The 19784-nt window shown below is 42.1% G+C and overlaps 1 protein-coding gene across 1 annotated transcript in view; it reads right to left on the reverse strand.

The window, feature by feature from the left end:
* The window catches only part of LOC121639658 (vacuolar protein sorting-associated protein 13C-like), a 271744-nt gene that overhangs the window by 105394 nt on the left and 146566 nt on the right, over positions 1-19784 (reverse strand). The window contains 7 exon segments of the mRNA XM_041985039.1: positions 1-51; positions 151-448; positions 1627-1748; positions 1839-1999; positions 2076-2340; positions 2426-2581; positions 11975-12064. The exon segment at positions 1-51 is cut by the window's left edge and continues 339 nt beyond it. Coding sequence (XP_041840973.1) covers positions 1-51; positions 151-448; positions 1627-1748; positions 1839-1999; positions 2076-2340; positions 2426-2581; positions 11975-12064 — 1143 coding nt within the window.

The raw sequence follows: 19784 nt of genomic DNA on the forward strand, positions 1-19784 counted from the left end.
CAGCAGGTCCGATGTGCTGCCTTCCTGAAGCTCATAGAAGTCCGCTGAGCTCTGAAGAAAAAAACAGGGTCGATCAGATTTCTTGACCTTATCATTTGGACTATATGGGACTGAACGTCTGAGCCAACTGGAATTCAGCAGCTGTCGTACCTCCATCATGTAGTGGACCACATAGGGCAGCAGGTTGCGCAGCGTGGCCACAGGGTGGAGATGGATGACGTAGGCTGGGTCCCAGTCCTGCTCACCGTGGCTGGTGATGTGCTGCAGGGCGTCGGGGACAGCGAGTGTGCTGACCATCAGCGGCAGCATGGCAGAGTCCAACGCAGGACACTGCAGAACCGAACGGACCTCTGAGCTGAGGTGCACCTGCTCCTTCCAGGACATGCAGGTGGAGGACGGACCGTACTGACTGTCCAGCTGGCCGGCTGGACGTACAAACAGCTGACATCTGTAGGATGACAAGACTCTGAACCAAACAAACCCAATGGGAGCAGCAATGGTGGTGAAATGCAGTCATACATGCATCTGAGGCTGTGCACACCCATTCACCACCAGCAAAAAAACAAAACAAAAACAATAACACAGTAATAAACTTAAAAGACAATAAGTATAAATCTAATGAGCCACAGTGCAGCGCTATACAGACTGACTAACTGGTTTCCTCTGGTCTTTGAATGTCTGTAGTCTTTATTCAACATAATTCAGTCCTAGTTGTCCCGGCTCAAACTGGTACTGGTACAGATTGGTACTGGATCAGAATGGTGAAGAAAAAAAGGGCATACTGTTCTCAAACAAAGAGAAGGTACCAGCGGGTCTTCTTCTATAATCTGTACAAGTAACACTGAATTTGTGGCCCCCTACAGATATTTGTGTATTGTTATAGATGAGACGCTGTATTTGAAATCCCATCTTAAACATCTGCAAAGAAACTGAAATTAAAAGTAGGATTCTTGTTCCTAATAAATCCTGTTTTACATCCAGTGCCAAAAAGAGGCTTGTTGCCTCACATCGACCATGGAGACATCATCTGCCAGCTCACTACAGATGCTGGACACCTTTTTCAAGAGCACTAAAGATTCCTAACAGACAGTAAACGCCTCACTGACTGTTGCACATTGTACTCTCTGGTCAGCTGGTCATCACTACCTACCTGCAGACTCTTGCACTGGTTTCTCTTCATTTACTAACCCATCCCTGGGCTGCTGCCATCATATTCATCCTCCTACCTGCTACTCAGGGCAGACGCCGCCTCCGTCCCAGGATTTTATTCCTTTCAGTGTTGCTTCAGTTCGGACTGAGCTTGGCAACAGGACATTTTATTCCTTTGGAACTTTGAGTGAATGAATGGTTTATTTTGGTTACAACTAGAGAGCTAGAACTAGAGAAAGCATTTTTGAACTGCTCTGGATTTTAGTGTTTTAGTGTTTTACCTTTGTATGAACTAATTAATACACTGTGCTGTTAGAACTGGATGAAACTCTAACTAAATGGCTTATTTTGTCTCCTCAAAACAAATAAATGAGACTGTTTGCCTCAAATGGACCACTTTTATAAATAAAGGTAAAGAAAAAAGGAAGAAGCTGATCCTTGTCCATTGTGCCCATGAGCAGGGCAGTGGAATCATACCTGTATGTTTCTAAGTCAACATGAAACTCTTTCTCAGGTTGGGACTCTCCAATGTTCTGCAGACTTCTGGACTCTGGACAGTACTTCAGGATGGTGAACGGCACCGAGAAATGATTTTTTATCTGAAACCAAATGATTAAACAGCTGATGACATCACCAGTAATCAATATTATAAATGATGGTTGTGACTGAGCTGGTGTTGTGGTTCTGACCTGCAGAGGCGAGCGGACCGTGATGACCTTGTTGCCTTCGGCAGCATCGATCTGCAGCAACACAGAAACCGCTTCCCGCAGCATCGGACTACGGATGTTGTAAAGACGCCGGCCGGGCCGGTCCATGGCCACATTGGAGATCTCACTGTATCCTGTTGGAACTGTGGGTCAGAACACAGAATCTGAATCAGAGTCTGCATCCAGGCAGGACTCGGATTCAACAGAGTGAAAACTGACCAATGGTGATGTGGAAGAGGCAGCTCCCCTGACGCTGCAGAGCTGAAAGCTTTCCTCTGGACGATGCGTTGAACATGGCGTGATCCAGGTCCATACTCTGATCTACTGACAGCTCGTGGAGTTTTCCGTGTGCTGGAGATCCAACTGGCCGCAAATTGGCACTGTGCTGCACGATTAGAGGAATCCCCAGAGAGTTTCTGATGGTGAAGGGAGCCTTCTCCTTCAAAGTATAATTAAAGGTGGAGGCGGTGCCATCTGAGAACACCTGCAATGTAAAATACGAGAGCTCAGTGGGTGGAGCTTTTCTTTTGGATCCTGCAGAAACAGGAAGTTGCCACGATGTTCTGCACCTTGGCAAGGTTGTTGAAGACATTCAGGCTGCTCTTGGAGACAGTGATGTTCATGGTGTCTTTGGAGCAGATACTGATGGCTGTACAAGGTTCGGGAAGGATTATGAAGTCATCCCCATGAACCGGACTCTTGTCCAGAACCGGATTGTTCTTGATCTGAAGAACCAAAAACATAGATCAGTCTGACATTTTCATCCTGTAACTAAAACAGACCAAGTGACCAAGACCAGACCACTCAACTCAACTCAATTTATAAAGCCCTTTAAAACAACCACAGCTGAAATAAAGTGCTGGACATAAATGGACAAAGCAACACATAAAGTACAAAAATCAACCAGGAAATAAATAATATCATAAAATAAAATAATTGTTCATTGTTTTTAAAACCGTTTTAAAACAATAAGCAATTTTAAAGAATAAACAAATTATAAACAAATAAAACCAATAAATAAAACAAACCACACACACTAAACAGGAACAGTCTCACACTGGGCTGAAAGCCAAAGAATAAAAATGGGTTTTAAGATGAGTTTTTAAAATAGACAATGAAGAAGCTTGTCGAATGTGGAGAGGAAGCTCATTCCACAGTTTTGGACCAGCGACTGAAAAAGCTCGATCCCCCCTGAGCTTCTGGTTGGACCTCGGTACGTCCAGGAGCAGCAGGTCAGCTGACCTGAGGCACCGAGCTGGAGTGTAGGGGTGGAGTAGCTCAGAGAGGTAAGGAGGCGCCAGACCATTTAAAGATTTAAAAACAAATAAAGAATCTTAAAATGAACTCTGTAGTGCCCTGACAGCCAGTGAAGGGAGGCCAGTAAAAGATCCATAAACTGAAACAGAACAATAAACACAATAAGTTAAAAGAACAAGAGAAAACATTAAAAATGAACAGCAGGACACGAGGAACATGGGAGGATCTTAGAGAGTAGCCGAGTTTGAGTCTTGAGTTTGGCTCTGAAGAGAGGAAGTGAGACGGTATTGTGGAGGTCAGGGGAAAGCAAGTTCCAAAACTGAGCAGCTGAGTGCTCTGTTTCCCATGGAGGTGAGCTGAATGGGGTGAGGCAGGTGGAGGATCTAAGACAGCGAACAGGCTTAGCAACATGGAGGAGATCTGAGATGTATGGAGGGGTGAGATTATGTACGGCCTTGTAAGTGAGGAGTGAAATTTTAAATTGTATGAAATGGGAAGCCAGTGGAGCTGCTGCAGGACAGCTGGGATGTGGTGGGAAAAATAATGGAGTCCTAGATATGACGCGAGCAGATCAATTCTGAACCAGCTGCAGTTTGTGTAAAATCGTCTGAGGGAGACCAAGTAAAAGGGAGTCGCAGTGGTCCAGGAAAGGAGATATTTAGATCGCACATTCACCCCTCAACTGGTTTAAATCATATGTCTCTGAGTCAGTTTGTTCAACTAAAATCATTCACCTCTCGCTTGCTTCCATTCACTACAGGTGTGCCCCAGGGTTCGTTCCTCGGGCCTCTGTTATTCATCATTTATGTACTTCCCCTTGGTCATATTTTCTGGAAACACCACATCAAATTTCATTGTTAAATGGATGACACCCAGCTCCACCTCTCCTCTTAACATGATTCCACTCTCCCACCTCCACCCTTTCTCAACTGTCTTAATGAAATAAAGTCCTGGTTCACATTCATCTTCTCATAGGTACCAAATCTAGCCAAACCTCACCAGATTATATACATAGACATGTTAATGAAGAACGACGAGACAAATAGATTGGAAAGCGAAAGTGTCTTAAACTACATTTGATTACTTTCTGTACTTGCTAACTTGCCTGTGCTTTTCTTTATAGAACAGAACCTCTGGTCTGCTTTTGTTAAATGGCGCTTGATTTCCTTTAGTCTGGAAAAGGACTATAATGAATATGTAAATAATAAAAAAAAACGTATACTAGGACTATTTACTTAATCCTAGGGCTACTTTACTCATTCCTAGGACTACTTCACTCACTCCCAAGACTAGTTTACTCTTTCCTAGGATTATTTTACTCATTCCTAAGACTGCTTTACTCATTCTTAGGACTAAATGACTCATTCCTAGGATTACTGCACTCAATCCTAAGACTATTTTACTCATTCTTAAGACTACTTTACTCATTTCTTGGGCTAATGACTCATTCCTAAGACTGGTTTACTCATTCCTAGGATTACTTCAATCATTCCTAAGACTGCTTTACTCATTACTAGGACCACTTTACTCATACTCTTATGATTACTTTACTCATTCCTAGGGCTACTTCACTCATTTCTAGAATTACTTCACTCACTCCTAAGACTATGTTACTCATTCCTAGGATTACTTTACTTATTCATAGGACTACTTTACTCATTCCTAGGATTACTTAACTCATTCCTAGGATTAGTTTACTCATTCCTAGAATCGCTTCACTCACTCCTAAGACTACTTTAATCATTCCTAGGATTAGTTTACTCATTCCTAGGGCTAATTTACTCATTCCTAGGACTACTTTACTCATTTATAGGAACATGTTACTCATTCCTAGTATTACTTTACTCATTCCTAGGACTACATGACTCATTCCTACGATTAGTTTACGCATTCCTAGTATTACTTTACTCATTCCTAGGACTACATGACTCATTCCTAGGATTAGTTTACTCATTCCTAGGGCTAATTTACTCATTCCTAGGACTACTTTACTCATTTATAGGAACATGTTACTCATTCCTAGTATTACTTTACTCATTCCTAGGACTACATGACTCATTCCTACGATTAGTTTACTCATTCCTAGTATTACTTTACTCATTCCTAGGACTACATGACTCATTCCTAGGCTTAGTTTACTCATTCCTAGGGCTAATTTACTCATTCCTAGGGCTATGTTGCTTATTCCTAGGATTAGTTTACTCATTCCTAGGATTAGTGTACTCACTCCTAGGATTATTTTACTCATTCCTAGGGCTAATTTACTCATTCCTATGGCTATGTCAAGGAATTTTGTTCCATATTGGACATGTTTGGTTTGTGGCAACATGTAAAAGAACCGACCCACATTCGAGGTCACATTCTGGACCTGGTTATTTCAAAGGGTGTGGAAATTTTTTCTGTAGCTGTCACTGACTTGGCCTTGTCTGACCATTTTTGTATTTTGTTTGATTTACTGATCACTCAGAATGTTCAACCAACCTGCTTCTCCGTTAGGAAGAGGTACATTAATGAAAGAACAAGTGCTAAGTTTGTGGAGGCCATAGCTATGTTACCAACAACCAGTGCAGAGTCAGTTGATAGACTCCTGGATAATTTCAATCTGAAAATCTTGAATGTAATGGATGCTGTTGCACCGATAAGAATCAAGAGCAACTTGAGCAAACAGAAAACACCATGGAGAAACACCACTGTGGTTACCAGCCTAAAAAGAGAATGCAGAAAAACTGAGCGGAAATGGCGGAAAAATAAACTTCAAATTTACTATGAGCTGTACAAACAAAGCCTGCGTAACTATAACAATGAGCTGTGCAAGGCCAGAGAGCTGCATTTATCTGAAATGATTAACAGGAATGTCAACAATTCTCTCTGTTTGCTATGATTGAAAAACTTACTAATCCTCCTAAACAGATAAGCCCTGAGCTCCTTTCCACTGAGAAATGCAACCAATTTGCAAACTTTTTTAGCCAAAAAATTAAAACAATTAGGCAAAATATTAATTCCACACAGTCAAACGAGAAAATTAGTCTGTGCCTAAAACCCGGAAACAATTCTGCTGTCATGTCGCAATTTAAAATGGTGAATTTAAAAGTCCTACAAGAAACAGTTTGGCATTTGAAATCAACAACATGCACTCTGGACATGATACCATCCGACTTTTTAAAAACAGTTTTTACCTCAGTAGAAAGTGATCTCCTACTGATAGTTAACAGCTCACTGGCATCAGGCATTTTTCCCAAGTCACTAAAGATAGCTGCTATTAAGCCACTCCTAAAGAAAAGAACTCTAGACGCCTCTATAATGAACAACTATAGACCTGTCTCTAACCTCTCTTTTATTTCCAAGATTATTGAAAAAGTTGTATTTCACCAGCTTCATGACTTTTTAAATGAAAGTGGAAATCTTGATAAATTTCAGTCCGGCTTCCGACCTCATCACAGCCCTGAAACAGCTCTGGTCAAAGTGTTAAATGACATTAGGTTGAATACCGATTCTGGTCAAGTATCAGTCCTGGTTCTGTTGGATCTCAGTGCTGCGTTTGATAATGTAGATCACAGAATCCTGTTGCATAGGCTGGAAAACTGGGTTGGACTTTCTGGAGCGGTCCTTAACTGGTTCAGGTCCTATTTAGAAGGCCGGGGTTATTTTGTTACGATCGGCAGCTATGAATCTGAGCGAGTGGCCATGACTTGTGGAGTCCCCCAGGGGTCAGTCCTTGGACCTCTTCTGTTCAACTTGTATATGCTCCCTTTGGGTAAAATATTACAGAACTATAGCATTAGTTATCAAAGTTATGCAGATGATACACAACTTTATGTCTCTGTCACCAGATGACTGCAGTCCAATAGACTTAATGTGTCAGTGTCTGGAGCAAATAAACACCTGGATGAAGGAGAATTTTCTAAAATTAAATGAAGACAAAACTGAGATTATTCTGTTTGGTAGCAAAGAGAAGAGGGTCAGCATTGGCAAACACCTGGAGACTCGGGCTCTTAAAATCACCAACCAAGTTCGTAACCTGGGAGTGTTGATAGACTCAGACCTGACTTTCAGCAGCCACATCAAAGCTGTCACTAAGACAGCTTTTTACCAGCTCAGAAACATCAACAGAATTAAAAGTTTAGTTTCCCAGAAAGACCAAGAGAAACTCATCCATGCATTCATCTCCAGTAGACTGGATTACTGTAATGGTCTTTTAACAGGACTTCCTAAAAAGAGCATTAAACATCTGCAGCTCATCTAGAACGCTGCTGCTAGAGTTTTAACCAGGACTAAGAGATCTGAACACATCACACCAGTTTTGAAATCTTTACACTGGTTTCCTGTCTGTCACAGAATAGATTTTAAAACCCTTCTGCTTGTTTACAAATCCCAGAATGGTTTAGGCCCAGAATACATCTGTGATATGTTCAGAGAATATAAACCTAGCAGAGCTCTTAGGTCCAAAGACTCTGGTCAACTAGTCCAGACCAGAGTCCAGACTAAACATGGAGAAGCAGCATTTAGCTGTTATGCTGCAAACAAATGGAACAAACTGCCAGTGGAGATTAAACTTTCCCTAAATGTAGACATTTTTAAATCCAGGTTAAAAACATTTCTTTTCTCATGTGCCTATGCATGAAATCAGCACAGTAACTTTTTTTTTTTTAACTTATCTTGCTTTTAATCATTTTAATGTAATTTATTATTTTATTGTGATTATGTGTTGATTATGTGTTGATGCCTTTTACTATTCTAAATATCTGTAATATCTTTGTTTTATGTAAAGCACTTTGAATTGTCCTGTACACGAAATGTGCTATACAAATAAACTGCCTTGCCTTGCCTTGCCTTACTTTACTCATTCCTAGGATTACTTTACTCATTCCTAAGACTATGTTACTCATTCTTAGTATGACTTTACTCATTCCTAGGACTACTTTAATCATTCTTAGGCTTACTTATTTTTTTTTTACTTGTCCTGTCCAGCATCATAGCAGCAAAATGATAATCTGGTTTCTGTATCATGCTGAACAAATTTGCTCTGCCAAGGGGAGGCCTATGGGTAAGGCTCCTCTTGATAATCTGATTAACTGATTTATTTATTTACTTGAATCACGGAATCTATGTAATCTTGCTGGACCTGACCGGAGGGGACAGAAAAAAAAGGAAAATAGCAAATAGAGCAAAAGTGAAAGAAGAAAGGAGACAAAAAGATCACAGACAGAAGGAAACGACCCTTCAATCCACACCATCACCAGACAACAAACTGTTACACCGGTACATGAACACACCAGAACATTTCCTACAACTTTTACAAAAGCAGAAACACACACACAGAAAAAACAGAGCTGCTAGTCATTAAGAGTTTTTAAATAATAACCAAATTTAATAACTAAATTTGAACAAAACTGAGCTTGACATTTGCGTGTTTTATTATTTAATTATTATTTTATAGATTTTATCTTTTTATCAATTTTTATTTCTGTTTTTATTTTTATTGGTTTTTATTGTTTTATTGTGTAGTGTTTATTTTAACTGTGGAGTGTTTTTGTTCTGTTGTTCAGCACTTTGGGCAACTGCTGTTGCAGAAAATGTGCTATATAAATAAACTTGAACTTGAACTTGAACAAATCAAAAAGACATAACAGCGACCAGAAAATAAAAAAAAGAATTATCGCTTAGTATAAAAAAACCACTGGACACCTCAGTGACTGTGTCAGCATGCAGAGCATGAGGAAGAGGAGTGATCAGTGATGAAGAGTGATGAGTGAGATCGTGCAAATGCGACCATGCCTCTACCACAAGGTTAGAGGTAGACCAGGGCCAGAAACCCAGGCCCTCAGCAGCAGCCCCGAAGCAAACTTCCCTCTGGATGTTGAGCCTCTAGTGGCATTGGGCACCCCCGCTCCCCAGGATGCCCCCCCAGGGCAAGACAGGCCAGGAGAGGCCGCCCCCCCATGACCGGGCCATTCAGGGACCACAGCCAGTGAGCCGTCACCGACCACATAAAGTACCCACCCTCCCACATCCCTAACGGGGAATGAGAGGATGGGGACAGCGGCAGACCCACGGCCCACCACCCCCAGGTCCGCCCAGGCCCCCCCCCACAAGTGCACTTAACCCCCGCCCCAGACACACACAGAAACACATGCACACACCTATTTCCTTGCACACTCCCGCTCCTCCTAACACATACATGCCTCCTCAGCCGCATCCAAACAATATAAACACTCACACAGCATCCAACCATCCCACTCTCACTCCCCAGACACACCCCCACTCATCCTAACACATGCATACACACGCACACAAACATACCCCCACATCCACACAAACATCATCCAAAGTATAGACACACACACACAACATACAAGCATCCCTGTCTCACACCCCAGCACCTCCCCCTATAATCCCCCGAATCCCACTCAGCCCTCCTTCAAACCCCTACACCCCCTGCCCCCAGGCCATACCCTGGGTCCCAGGGCGTCAACCAGACACCAGGGCATGCACCAACCCACACCACGGCGGCACATCCGGGCAGGCCCAGACCCCCGGCACATACAGACCCCACCACCCCGGAGGGAGGAGGACCACCCCCAGGCACCAGAGCCCAGAACCCCCGCCCAGCCCACCCCGGAATAGCCAGGCCACCCAGCCCAGGGCCAATGCCTACCGACCCAGGCACCACCAGTGGCCTCACCCCCCGCCATGAGGTGACTCCAACCGCTGGCCCCCAACAGGGCCGGACCCAGAGCCACCCCCACCGCAGAGAAGCCCAGTCCTGAACCACAGGAAACCACAAAGAACCCGCAACCAGCAGTCACTCCCGGTCATTTTCCAACCCCTAAAGCAACAAGGTCACCGTCCTCCACCTACACTAAGTGATGGAACTAAGCACAGGGGACCAGAGGGAATGAGATTCAGCTAAATAGTTCTTTGAGGAGGCAGACATTGTCTCACTACTGATGTGGTCAACTAAGAGATTCCTAAACTGCTGAATACACAGATTATTTTTGGTTTTCCAGTTCACAAGGATAGTTTTCTTTGCGATGCATAATGCTGTGCGTATCATGTGTGCAGAGTTAATTGCCATATTAATGTCACCCAAGTCACCTAGTAGACACAGTGCGGGGATTGTAGGAATATTACATTTAAACCATGTTGACATGTCCACACATACCTGAAGCCAGAACCTGCGGACAGGTGTGCAGGACCACAAGGCATGGAGACAGTTGTCAGGTGTGTTTTCATTGCAGTGTGTGCAGATGGTTGATTGTGACAGACCCATCCTGAACATCCTTTGTCCTGTATAATGAGTTCTATGCAGAATTTTGCAATATTTATTGAGCCACTTGCACAAGCAATCAGGGAGGATCAGAAAAGAGGAGGAATTTGGATTAATCAGGCTGAATACAAGACCTGACTTTACGCGGATGATGTACTGATGACTCTTTGGATTTGAGTCTCCCAAAATTGTTATCCTGTCTGAAAACATTTGGTAGTTTGGTTACAAATTAAACATACACAAGACTCAAATAATCACATTTAACTACACACCAACATCACAAATACAAAATCTTTACAAATCTTACTGGGATGGTGATACCATACATTACCTGGGGATCACAATACCTAAAAAACTTTCCAATATTTATGCCGCAAATTACTTGCCAATCGCCAAACAAATAAAGTCTGAATTAAACAGATGGAGCCTACTGCTGTTAGAATTGCATCATCGCATAGATATAATCAAAATAAAAATTTTACCAAGGCTGCTATGCCTAGACTGTTACTCTGCGTGGCATTTGACAAGGATTTCAAACCGGCCAGGATGGATAGCCTATTTAAAGTCTGCTTCCTTAGAGGCACCACAGCATACTGTGTAATCTCAGACGACACAGGACTAGAAAGTTTTCAAAAACTCAAAGATAAATATTACCTAGGGAAAGAAGATTTCTTTACATACTTCCAGATTAGGACTCATTTCAACAACAACAACATAAAAACAGTGGAAGTCAATAACATAGACTTACTTAACATCTTGATTGATGCGTATAAATCACCAACAAAATGATTGCTAAAATCTACTCATGTTTACAGTCAAACGAAGGGGTTTCTACACTTTATACTAAAAATAAAGGAAGGAAGCCAAAATAACCATCTCAGAAGAGGAGTGGTGGAACATCTGTAAAACCAAATCCGGTATGTCTAACTCAGGTTATTTGAAGGAATTCGCATGGAAAAATATGATCAGATTCTTTATTACTCCCAAATTACTACAAATCCAAAAGGGCCTGCCAAGTTCTGGGAACTGTGGGAGGAAATGTGGGGACCCCCTAGCCGACCATTTTCATGTTTTTTCTAATTGCCCAAGAATTCAACCTTATTGGACTGAAATTACACAGTTATGGGATTTGAAATTAAACATGACTTTAGTACAATTTATCTAGGAAATGTACCACCCATAATCAACTCTAGAGACAAATACCTGAATAACATATTACTGGTAGCCATCAAGAAAGCTATAACAAGAAATTTACAATTATAAGGTTTCATAAAGTAATATTAATTCCCAATATTAACATCTTACTTTATTATCAAGGCATTACACTACAGGGATTAGTTTTTTAAAATTGTTTTTTATTTTCTATTTTTCTTTTTTTTTGTTCTATGCTTTAATTTTTGCGGTAATGTTCATATTTTTGACAAATTATTGAGTCAGATAAATATTATGTCCAAGACCTGTTATTATGTTGGACCCCGGCTGCAGTTTTGCTGAAGCTAATAAGACCCAAATTAAACAACAACAGTGACAATTCTTAAAAGACATTATTCTGTTTTTATTCTAGAGGTTTCAGGTGACAGCACATCAGCTTTACCTCAAGCTCCAGGTTCCACCTGCGCTGGCCACCATCGATTCGTTCGATCAGAGGTTCCCACACCCCATGGGTCTCGTTAAAGTAGTGCACCTGCAGAGACAACATGCCACCATCAGCAACATAAACACAAATTCTAATCACACACTCATACACTCAGCTAAAAAAAATGTATGAAGGTAAAAATGTGCCAAAATGAACAAACTTGTAGATTTGATGTGAAAACTTTGAAGTTACAGAGAAAAAATAGTCCATCTGACAAATTATCTTCCATAGTTTACTTGTAATTAAATTTTTTTTTCAAGTGTTCATTTTGCTTTACAACCTCAACTTAGCGATTACAACTTCCTGAATCTGCTGCTGCAAGTCACAAATGTGTTCTCGCGAGTCACAGCGTGATAAAACTGTGGCCTGACTTTTGGCTCATTCCTTGCGAGATATTTGTGCCAACCAATCAGAGTGAATGGTCGTGAGCCCAACGTGGGTCATCAATAGTTGAGCCAATCAGAGTGAACGGTTGTGAGAACAACGTCTCCAGAGTTTCTCTTGTCGCACCTCTTGGCAGCTATCGCTATGGCGCACCAACCTGCGGTAAGTTACTTCATTAACCATCGTTTTGACTACCCCACTGTGTGTTTTAGGAGTAAACGAACATATGCTCTAACAAAATGTATAAAGAATTACATTAAGATCAAGTGAATACGCTCTTTGGTGTGTATGAAAGGTAACTGCTGGCTAGCTGAACAAATCTGAACAGTTCTAACTTATAAATGACCGAAAACTAGCCCTGCATGGTACCTGTTAACAAGGTTTCAGTTTTACTTGTTTCGGGACACTTTGAATGCATCGGCATCCCATAACCCCACGGGGCATCACTACATTCTGCTCAACCAATCAACGTCTCTCTCCTCCGATTGACCACCGCCCTCATTAGTCAGCAGGTGGCAGCCATGGAAGGACAGTGACTTCTCCCGTCATTAGTCCCATTCTGGTCATTTGGACCCTCAGATTTTCATTTCCGAATTGTTTATGCGTCCATGAGACTGTAAGTTTGCCGTCTTTATTGCACAGTCCATTCCTAAAGTATTGTGTATTGTTGAGTTTCTGTTCAAGCTAATCTGTTTTGGTACTTAGTTAAACTGTTCAATTTGTGTTTTTTTTTCGATGTAATATTCTTTATTACCCCATATCTATCACTCTGAATGTTTAATTCATGTTAATTGCTTCAGAAATGATCATTTATCGTCGTCGTGTCAACCTCGCTAGCAATGCATTCACTGATCGCTTGTAATCCAGAATTTCCCTTAGTTACATCCAATGGTGCGTTCAGGGACCATTGGAGTTTTCAGTATTTGGCGAGAATTGACTCAAGATGGCGTATTTCTATTATATTGCACTGTTTAAGTTCATGGGCAGTGTTCTCAATAATTGTTTGCAGTATCTTGGTAACATTTCACTTTGTGTTTAAATAGATGGCACATGCTTACTTATTTGATTGCTTATTATCTTTATTTCTGTTTTGTAGAAACCATAAACATAAATATAAACCTCATCACAACCCTCATTGATCATCGAGAATCAATAATAAAAAGTGGCATGTGTGTAACTGACGTCTACTATCATTTGTTCTGGCCGGACAACCTTGGGAGATTGAGGATATAAATCAGCTTCCTATACAGTTCTTTAGAGGTCACAAGTTTGGTTCACATATCAACACCTCCTTTACAGTACCCAAACTGATTTAATAGACCACGTTCGAAATGGCGCTCAGTTCCATTAAGGCGGGAGGGAGGTTACAACATTCAGCCGGTCGAGTCCACTTTTACATGAACCTTTTAAATTATGTTTACCCGTTCCCAGAGGTGGTGCTACGCGGCTTTTCTATTTTTTATGTCAGTGCATCTGATAAAGTGGTCGTGGCAAGTGAGCTTGTTAGATTAACACAAGTGAACATTAATGCATCCATAAGTAGATCTTTTTTTAGACAGTTTTTGAAAATATGAACAGTGAAACAACTGCAGCCTGCTGTGATTACTTTATACTGGTGAAAAAGACCACAACAGGCACTCCAAAACAATAAGAATAATCATATGTAATCATATCTTTTGTGCAAATTCAAGTGTTACAGCAATACAATATTTACATGGTATACTAGTCAAATTATGACTAAACGCAAATGGTACAGAATGTAGATTTTATACATGGGTACCTCCCCCCACCCCCTCCTCTGCTCTCACGTCTTCAGACACAAGTTAGTTTTGGCACAAATATCTTGCAAGGAATGAGCCAAAAGTCAGGCCACAGTTTTATCACGCTGTGACTCGCGAGAACACATTTGTGACTTGCAGCTGCAGATTCAGGAAGTTGTAATTGCTAAGTTGAGGTTGCAAAGCAAAATGAACACACAAAAAAAATTTAATTACAAGTAAACTATGGAAGATAATTTGTCAGATGGACTACTTTTTCTCTGTAACTTAATTTTGACATACAAGTTCAGATTTTTGATGCGCAACTTCTCACATTTTATTCTACAAGTTTTCACATCAAATCTACAAGTTTGTTCATTTTGGCACATTTTTACCTTCATAAAAATGACCATAAAAATCTGAAACAGGTTGAAAATGAGTTTCCAAACACAAGAAAAATGGGATTCCTGTGGAAAAATAACTGTTCGTCATAAAAGAAACACTATCTTGTAAACTTCAATGATAGTTGTTATCGGTGTAGCTAAAAACTAAATGTGAGTCATGTTTGGATGAAGCAGTTCAGGCTGTTAGACATGAATGTAAAAAAAAAAAACAAGGACAAGAAGGACAAGCTCCAGGTTATGTCAAACTTTTAAAGACCGCTGGCATCCATGCCACTGTCCTTGAACGGTTCCAGTTCTATGTGGCAGAGGTAACGGTTATTGTGAGTCTTGATATTTTTTTTAAATCCTCCTGTCCTCCTGTCATGTGGCATCCCCCCAGGGCTCTTATTTCTGACCGCAGTCTGCAGAGAGGTCGAGCCTTACCTCAGCAAGGGTCCTTGGCTAAAGAAACGCCCATACTGACGTGGTCCTCCTGCATGCCTGTATGGTATTTTTGGTGGTACCTAGTCTGGTCACACATCAGATAGGAGAAGGAAACTCACACCACCTGCTGTCTGGTAGGTCATTCTTTTGTAGGAACAGGCTAGGAGAAGGAAACTGACACTGCTACCTTTTGGGTATGATTCCTTAGCCAAAGGCTGGCTGATGCATACACCAAAAACAAAGCTGCACCATCCTGGGTCGCCTCACGTGGCAATATCTGACCCTCTGAAGGTGAGAGGACTGCACGACCGCCTAACCCTAACATAAAACATCTGAATGTTGGTATGACATGCAGTTACCCTAACCAGAATACAACCACATCAGCCCATACCCCCCCAGTCCTGCAGTGATGTTGAAGTGGCGACAGGAGCACCTAGGAGTCTATGGGATGAAGGCCATTCACTGTCCTCCTACAGAGACAGAGCAGCCCTTTTTTAGGGATGGCACTGCTCTCGCCACATGGCAAAGGGGACAGAAAATGTTCCCTAAAAAAAACAGTGGAGGCCGACCAATGCGCCACTCAGGCCTCACTGCTAGGATGCTTAGCTGCTATCAGACTCATATAGCTGCCTTGAGTGAGACCAGAGTGACAGGCAAGACCCAGTTTAGGAGGTTGGAGGAGACTATACTTTTTTCTGTATCGGGAACCCTAAAGATGACAAGAGAACCTCTACAGTCGGTTTTGCTATTCATACCAGCTTAGCAAGACAACTTGAGAGTCAGTCATGATATTGGGCAGCAGGATAGAAAAGACCAATATGCAACCATCATTAGTGCACACACTCCCACCATCAGAAAAGAGAATAAAGAAGGAATAATGTTTACATTAATATCAAAATACAAAGTTGCATAATTAACTTGTGTCATACGGCTAAACATGTTTTCAGAAAGGCACAAATCATCCTCTTGGTCTAACGTTACATTTCTGGCCAGACAGTAAGACAATGCTGCAGGAACGTTCTGGTTCTGGCACCAACCCTGTTTTCAATCCTATTCTGTGCGATGCTGCTGGACGCTTTCCAAAACTGCAATAGAGGTGTTTACATCCAGTTCTGTTTCATCGGCAAGCCATTCAACCTGCATAGACTTCAGGCAAGAACCAAAGCGTCTGAGTCTCTGCTGCTGTGCACTGGCAGCTACCACAAGATGACATCCAGCACCTTGTGGATCGCTTCTCATCTTCATGTGGCCTGACAGTAAGCCAGTAAAGACCAAGGCCATGTTCCAACCACCTTCATTTCCTCAAGACCCCACTGCTCTGTCCCCAATATCACTGATCACTGATAATACATAATCAGAACAGTGATCAAAACAACACACACACAACAGCCTCCAACCATGTGAAAAAGATTATAGTATAATACAATCTCAAAAAGAGAAATGGATTCAATCCTGTGCCCAGAAGAGTGTCAGCGATATACACAAAAGTATTCACAATGTATCAAGCAGCCAGAGAAATATAAGAAAAAGAAGAGAAAGAAAGCAGAGAGGACCTCCAGAAGAGTTACCCTGAGAAGCTAGTTTGGAGCAGAGGGAAAGTCAATCTGTGCAATTAACTGGAACAGCGGATTCCATATTTGCATAAATTTATCCGATGAGCCATAGAGTGACATCCTAATCTTTTCAAGTTTAAGAAAATATAAAACCTCCCTGAGCCAATGTGTGAAGGAGGGAGACTGAGGCAATTTCCATTTCAACAAAATTACCCTTCTTGCAAGAAGGGTCATAAAGGCCAGAGAGTTACTTTGAGAAGGAGACAGGGAAGGTGGCCCCGGAAAAACCCCAAATAGAGCAGACCAGGGATTGGGCTCAAGTCTCCTACCAAACATTTTTTAAATAATAGAAAACACCTCAGTCCAATAACTTAACAGTCCTGGACAATGCCAAAACATGTGAATAAGATTTGCTGGAGACTGTTGGCATCGGTCACATGCTGAAGAGACACCGTCATATATCCTGGATAAACGAGCTTTGGTATAATAAACACGATGTACAAGTTTACATTGTATAAGACAGTGCCTCGCACATATAGAGGACTTATGTACCCGGCTTAATGTTCGTGACCACAGCTCATCAGGTATAACCTCACCCAAATCCTCCTCCCAGAGAGCTTTGATTGTGCTCAGAGTGTCCAACCGTATAGACATTATCTGATCATAAATAGCAGAGATGGACCCTTTTAAGTTGGAGATGGGCGAGAGCAAGGAGTCTAAGGTAGAGTCCTCTGGCAGGTTTGGGAAAGTGGGAAAGTTGCTACGTACAAAACTGCGAACTTGTAAGTACCTCCCAATAAATCACTTCAGAAACTGCAGCTTCTCCAGAACTCTGCTGCTCGTATCCTGACTCGCACCTCTTCCTTTCAACATATTTCCCCAGTCCTTCAACAACTCCACTGGCTCCCAATAAAATACAGAATTAACTATAAGTTACTGGTCCTCACTTTCAAAGGTATTCACCATCTGGCCCCTCCTTATCTGTCTGATCTCCTCCATATTGCCCCTCCCTCCGTGCTCTCAGGTCATCCTCCTCCGTTCACCTTACTGTTCCCTCTGCCCGTCTCTCTACCATGGGGAGCAGAGCCTTCAGTCGCTCCCCAGCTCTGGAACTCACTTCCATCCGAGATTAGGAACATCAGCTCCCTTCCATCATTCACATCTGCACTTAAAACCCACCTGTTTAAACTGGCATACTCCCTATAACCCATGTATACTCACTGTTTTGTGTAATTTTTATATCAATGTCCGTTATCTCTTTTAACTCTTATGTAATTTATGTTTTTATTGTCTTTTCATTTATTTTTTATTTTTGTGTACGGTGACCTTGGGTGTTTGAAAGGCGCCAAGAAATAAAATGCATTATTATTATTATTATTATTACCTGAAAAAGTGTTGCTTTGGAAGGGCAAACTTAACTGAGAGTTGTTGGAAGGTGGCAAAAATATTTTCAATAAAAAGGTCTTTAAATGTCTGAATACCCAGGCTTGACCATATCAAAAAAGATCCATCAGTGAGAGAGGGAGGAAAGGTGTGATTAGCTGCCAAGGGAGCATTAGGGGAAAGGAGCTGTAATCCGAAATAGCACCTAAATTGGTTCCAAATCTTAAGAGATGTTCTAACAATTCTCTTTCCTTGGTAAAGAAGAAGGGCGGATGCTGCAGCCTTACGCAGAATTTCGTTGCGTTGTTGAAACTGATTGACCCTCACAACAAACGGACGGGGAGGTTCTCCATCCTTCGGTTTGGGACGGAGTGTCCGGTGGGCTCGATGCAGTGCGGGCTTGTCATCCAGGCCTAATAAATCTCGTAGTAATGTGGCCACAAAATCCGTCGGGCGGGGTCCCTCGGACCCCTCTGGTACACCCATGAGACGTATGTTATTTAGTCTTGAGCGTCCCTCCAGGTCCTCACATTTTTTCGATAAAGAGTCCACCAGATCCGTCAGCATTGCTATAGTGTCCTGTAAGGTAGTTAGCTTGTTGTCATGGTCATTAGCAGAGCGCTCGAGGTCTGCAATAGTCTCCCTGTGTGATTTTATCTTAACTTCCAGTGGCCCAAGAGCGGTTGTAATTTCTCTCTTGACTGCTTCTGACACAATTTGTTCAAACTTGTCTATGATGTCTGAATGCAAGTCCTCCATCATTACCTTCATCTGGATTAGTAGACGCTCGTTAGCATCAGGCTCCGGAGCGGCCTCGGGCTCAGGCGACAGACGTTGCTTGTTGCGGCCTACTTTGGTGGTATCTGTCTTCCCCCGGTTCGCCATGCTTACAAAAAAAAACTCTCCCGGCAGACCAGTCACAGTCGTAGTATGAACTTCACTTACTGTTAGCAATGTCGGATATAGCTTTGAAATTGTGCAAAAATACATTTAAGCAGTCACATTCTCCCGCAGACACGTCTCACATGTTGAACGTTCCTGGAAGTCACTCTTGCTGAGCACTTTTAAAGCCAGGTAATCCTTTGGAAGACTGACAAAGAGGCTGTGGCATAATCATGGTATAAGGCTGCACACAAAAACTGCTGTTTACAGAGCAGTCGTCCTGAGTGCCCTACTGTATGGTTGGGAAACCTGGACAATCTATCGCTGTCGCATCCAGCAGCTTGAAAGGTTCCATCAGAGGTGTCTGTGGTCAACATGCAAAAATTAAGTGGCAAGACAAAGTGTTAAACCTTGAGGTTCTGCAGAGGTGTGGCTTACCCAGCACTGAAAGCTTGATCATCAAAACCCAACTCTACCGGGCAGGGCATGTTGTCCTGATAGCTGCATTCCAAAGAAGCTGCTCTATGGGCAACTAAAAGAGGGACAGCGTACCCTGGGAAGGTTCATAGCTTCAAATACCCTCTGGCCACATTTACATGAGTTTTAATTAATTGCTTGTAAACACCTAATTCCAAATGAAAATGGCCATTCCAAATTAAACTTAAATCCAAAGCAAGTGTCTGGTTTATTCTGATTCCTCGATCATGTAAACGTTTATTCTGCTTTAAATGAATCCCGGTCGGTCTGAGCATGATCGTTCCATTGTCCAGTCGCCATGACGATGCGGTCCTCTACCTCCCTTCTCCTCCCGAGCTGGCCACAGTGAAGCAGGATGCTGGTGTCCAGCTGCTGCTTCAAGACAAGAACCACCATCAGAGCCAACATGGTTCTTATCATGTGGTCGTCCATGTTGTAGACGAAAGGAAAAGAAGCAGGAACTGGAGTTTGTTTATTTCCAGTAGACGTAAATACATAACGTCGG

The sequence above is a fragment of the Melanotaenia boesemani genome, chromosome 1 (genome assembly GCF_017639745.1).
Source record: "Melanotaenia boesemani isolate fMelBoe1 chromosome 1, fMelBoe1.pri, whole genome shotgun sequence".
Taxonomy (NCBI): domain Eukaryota; kingdom Metazoa; phylum Chordata; class Actinopteri; order Atheriniformes; family Melanotaeniidae; genus Melanotaenia; species Melanotaenia boesemani.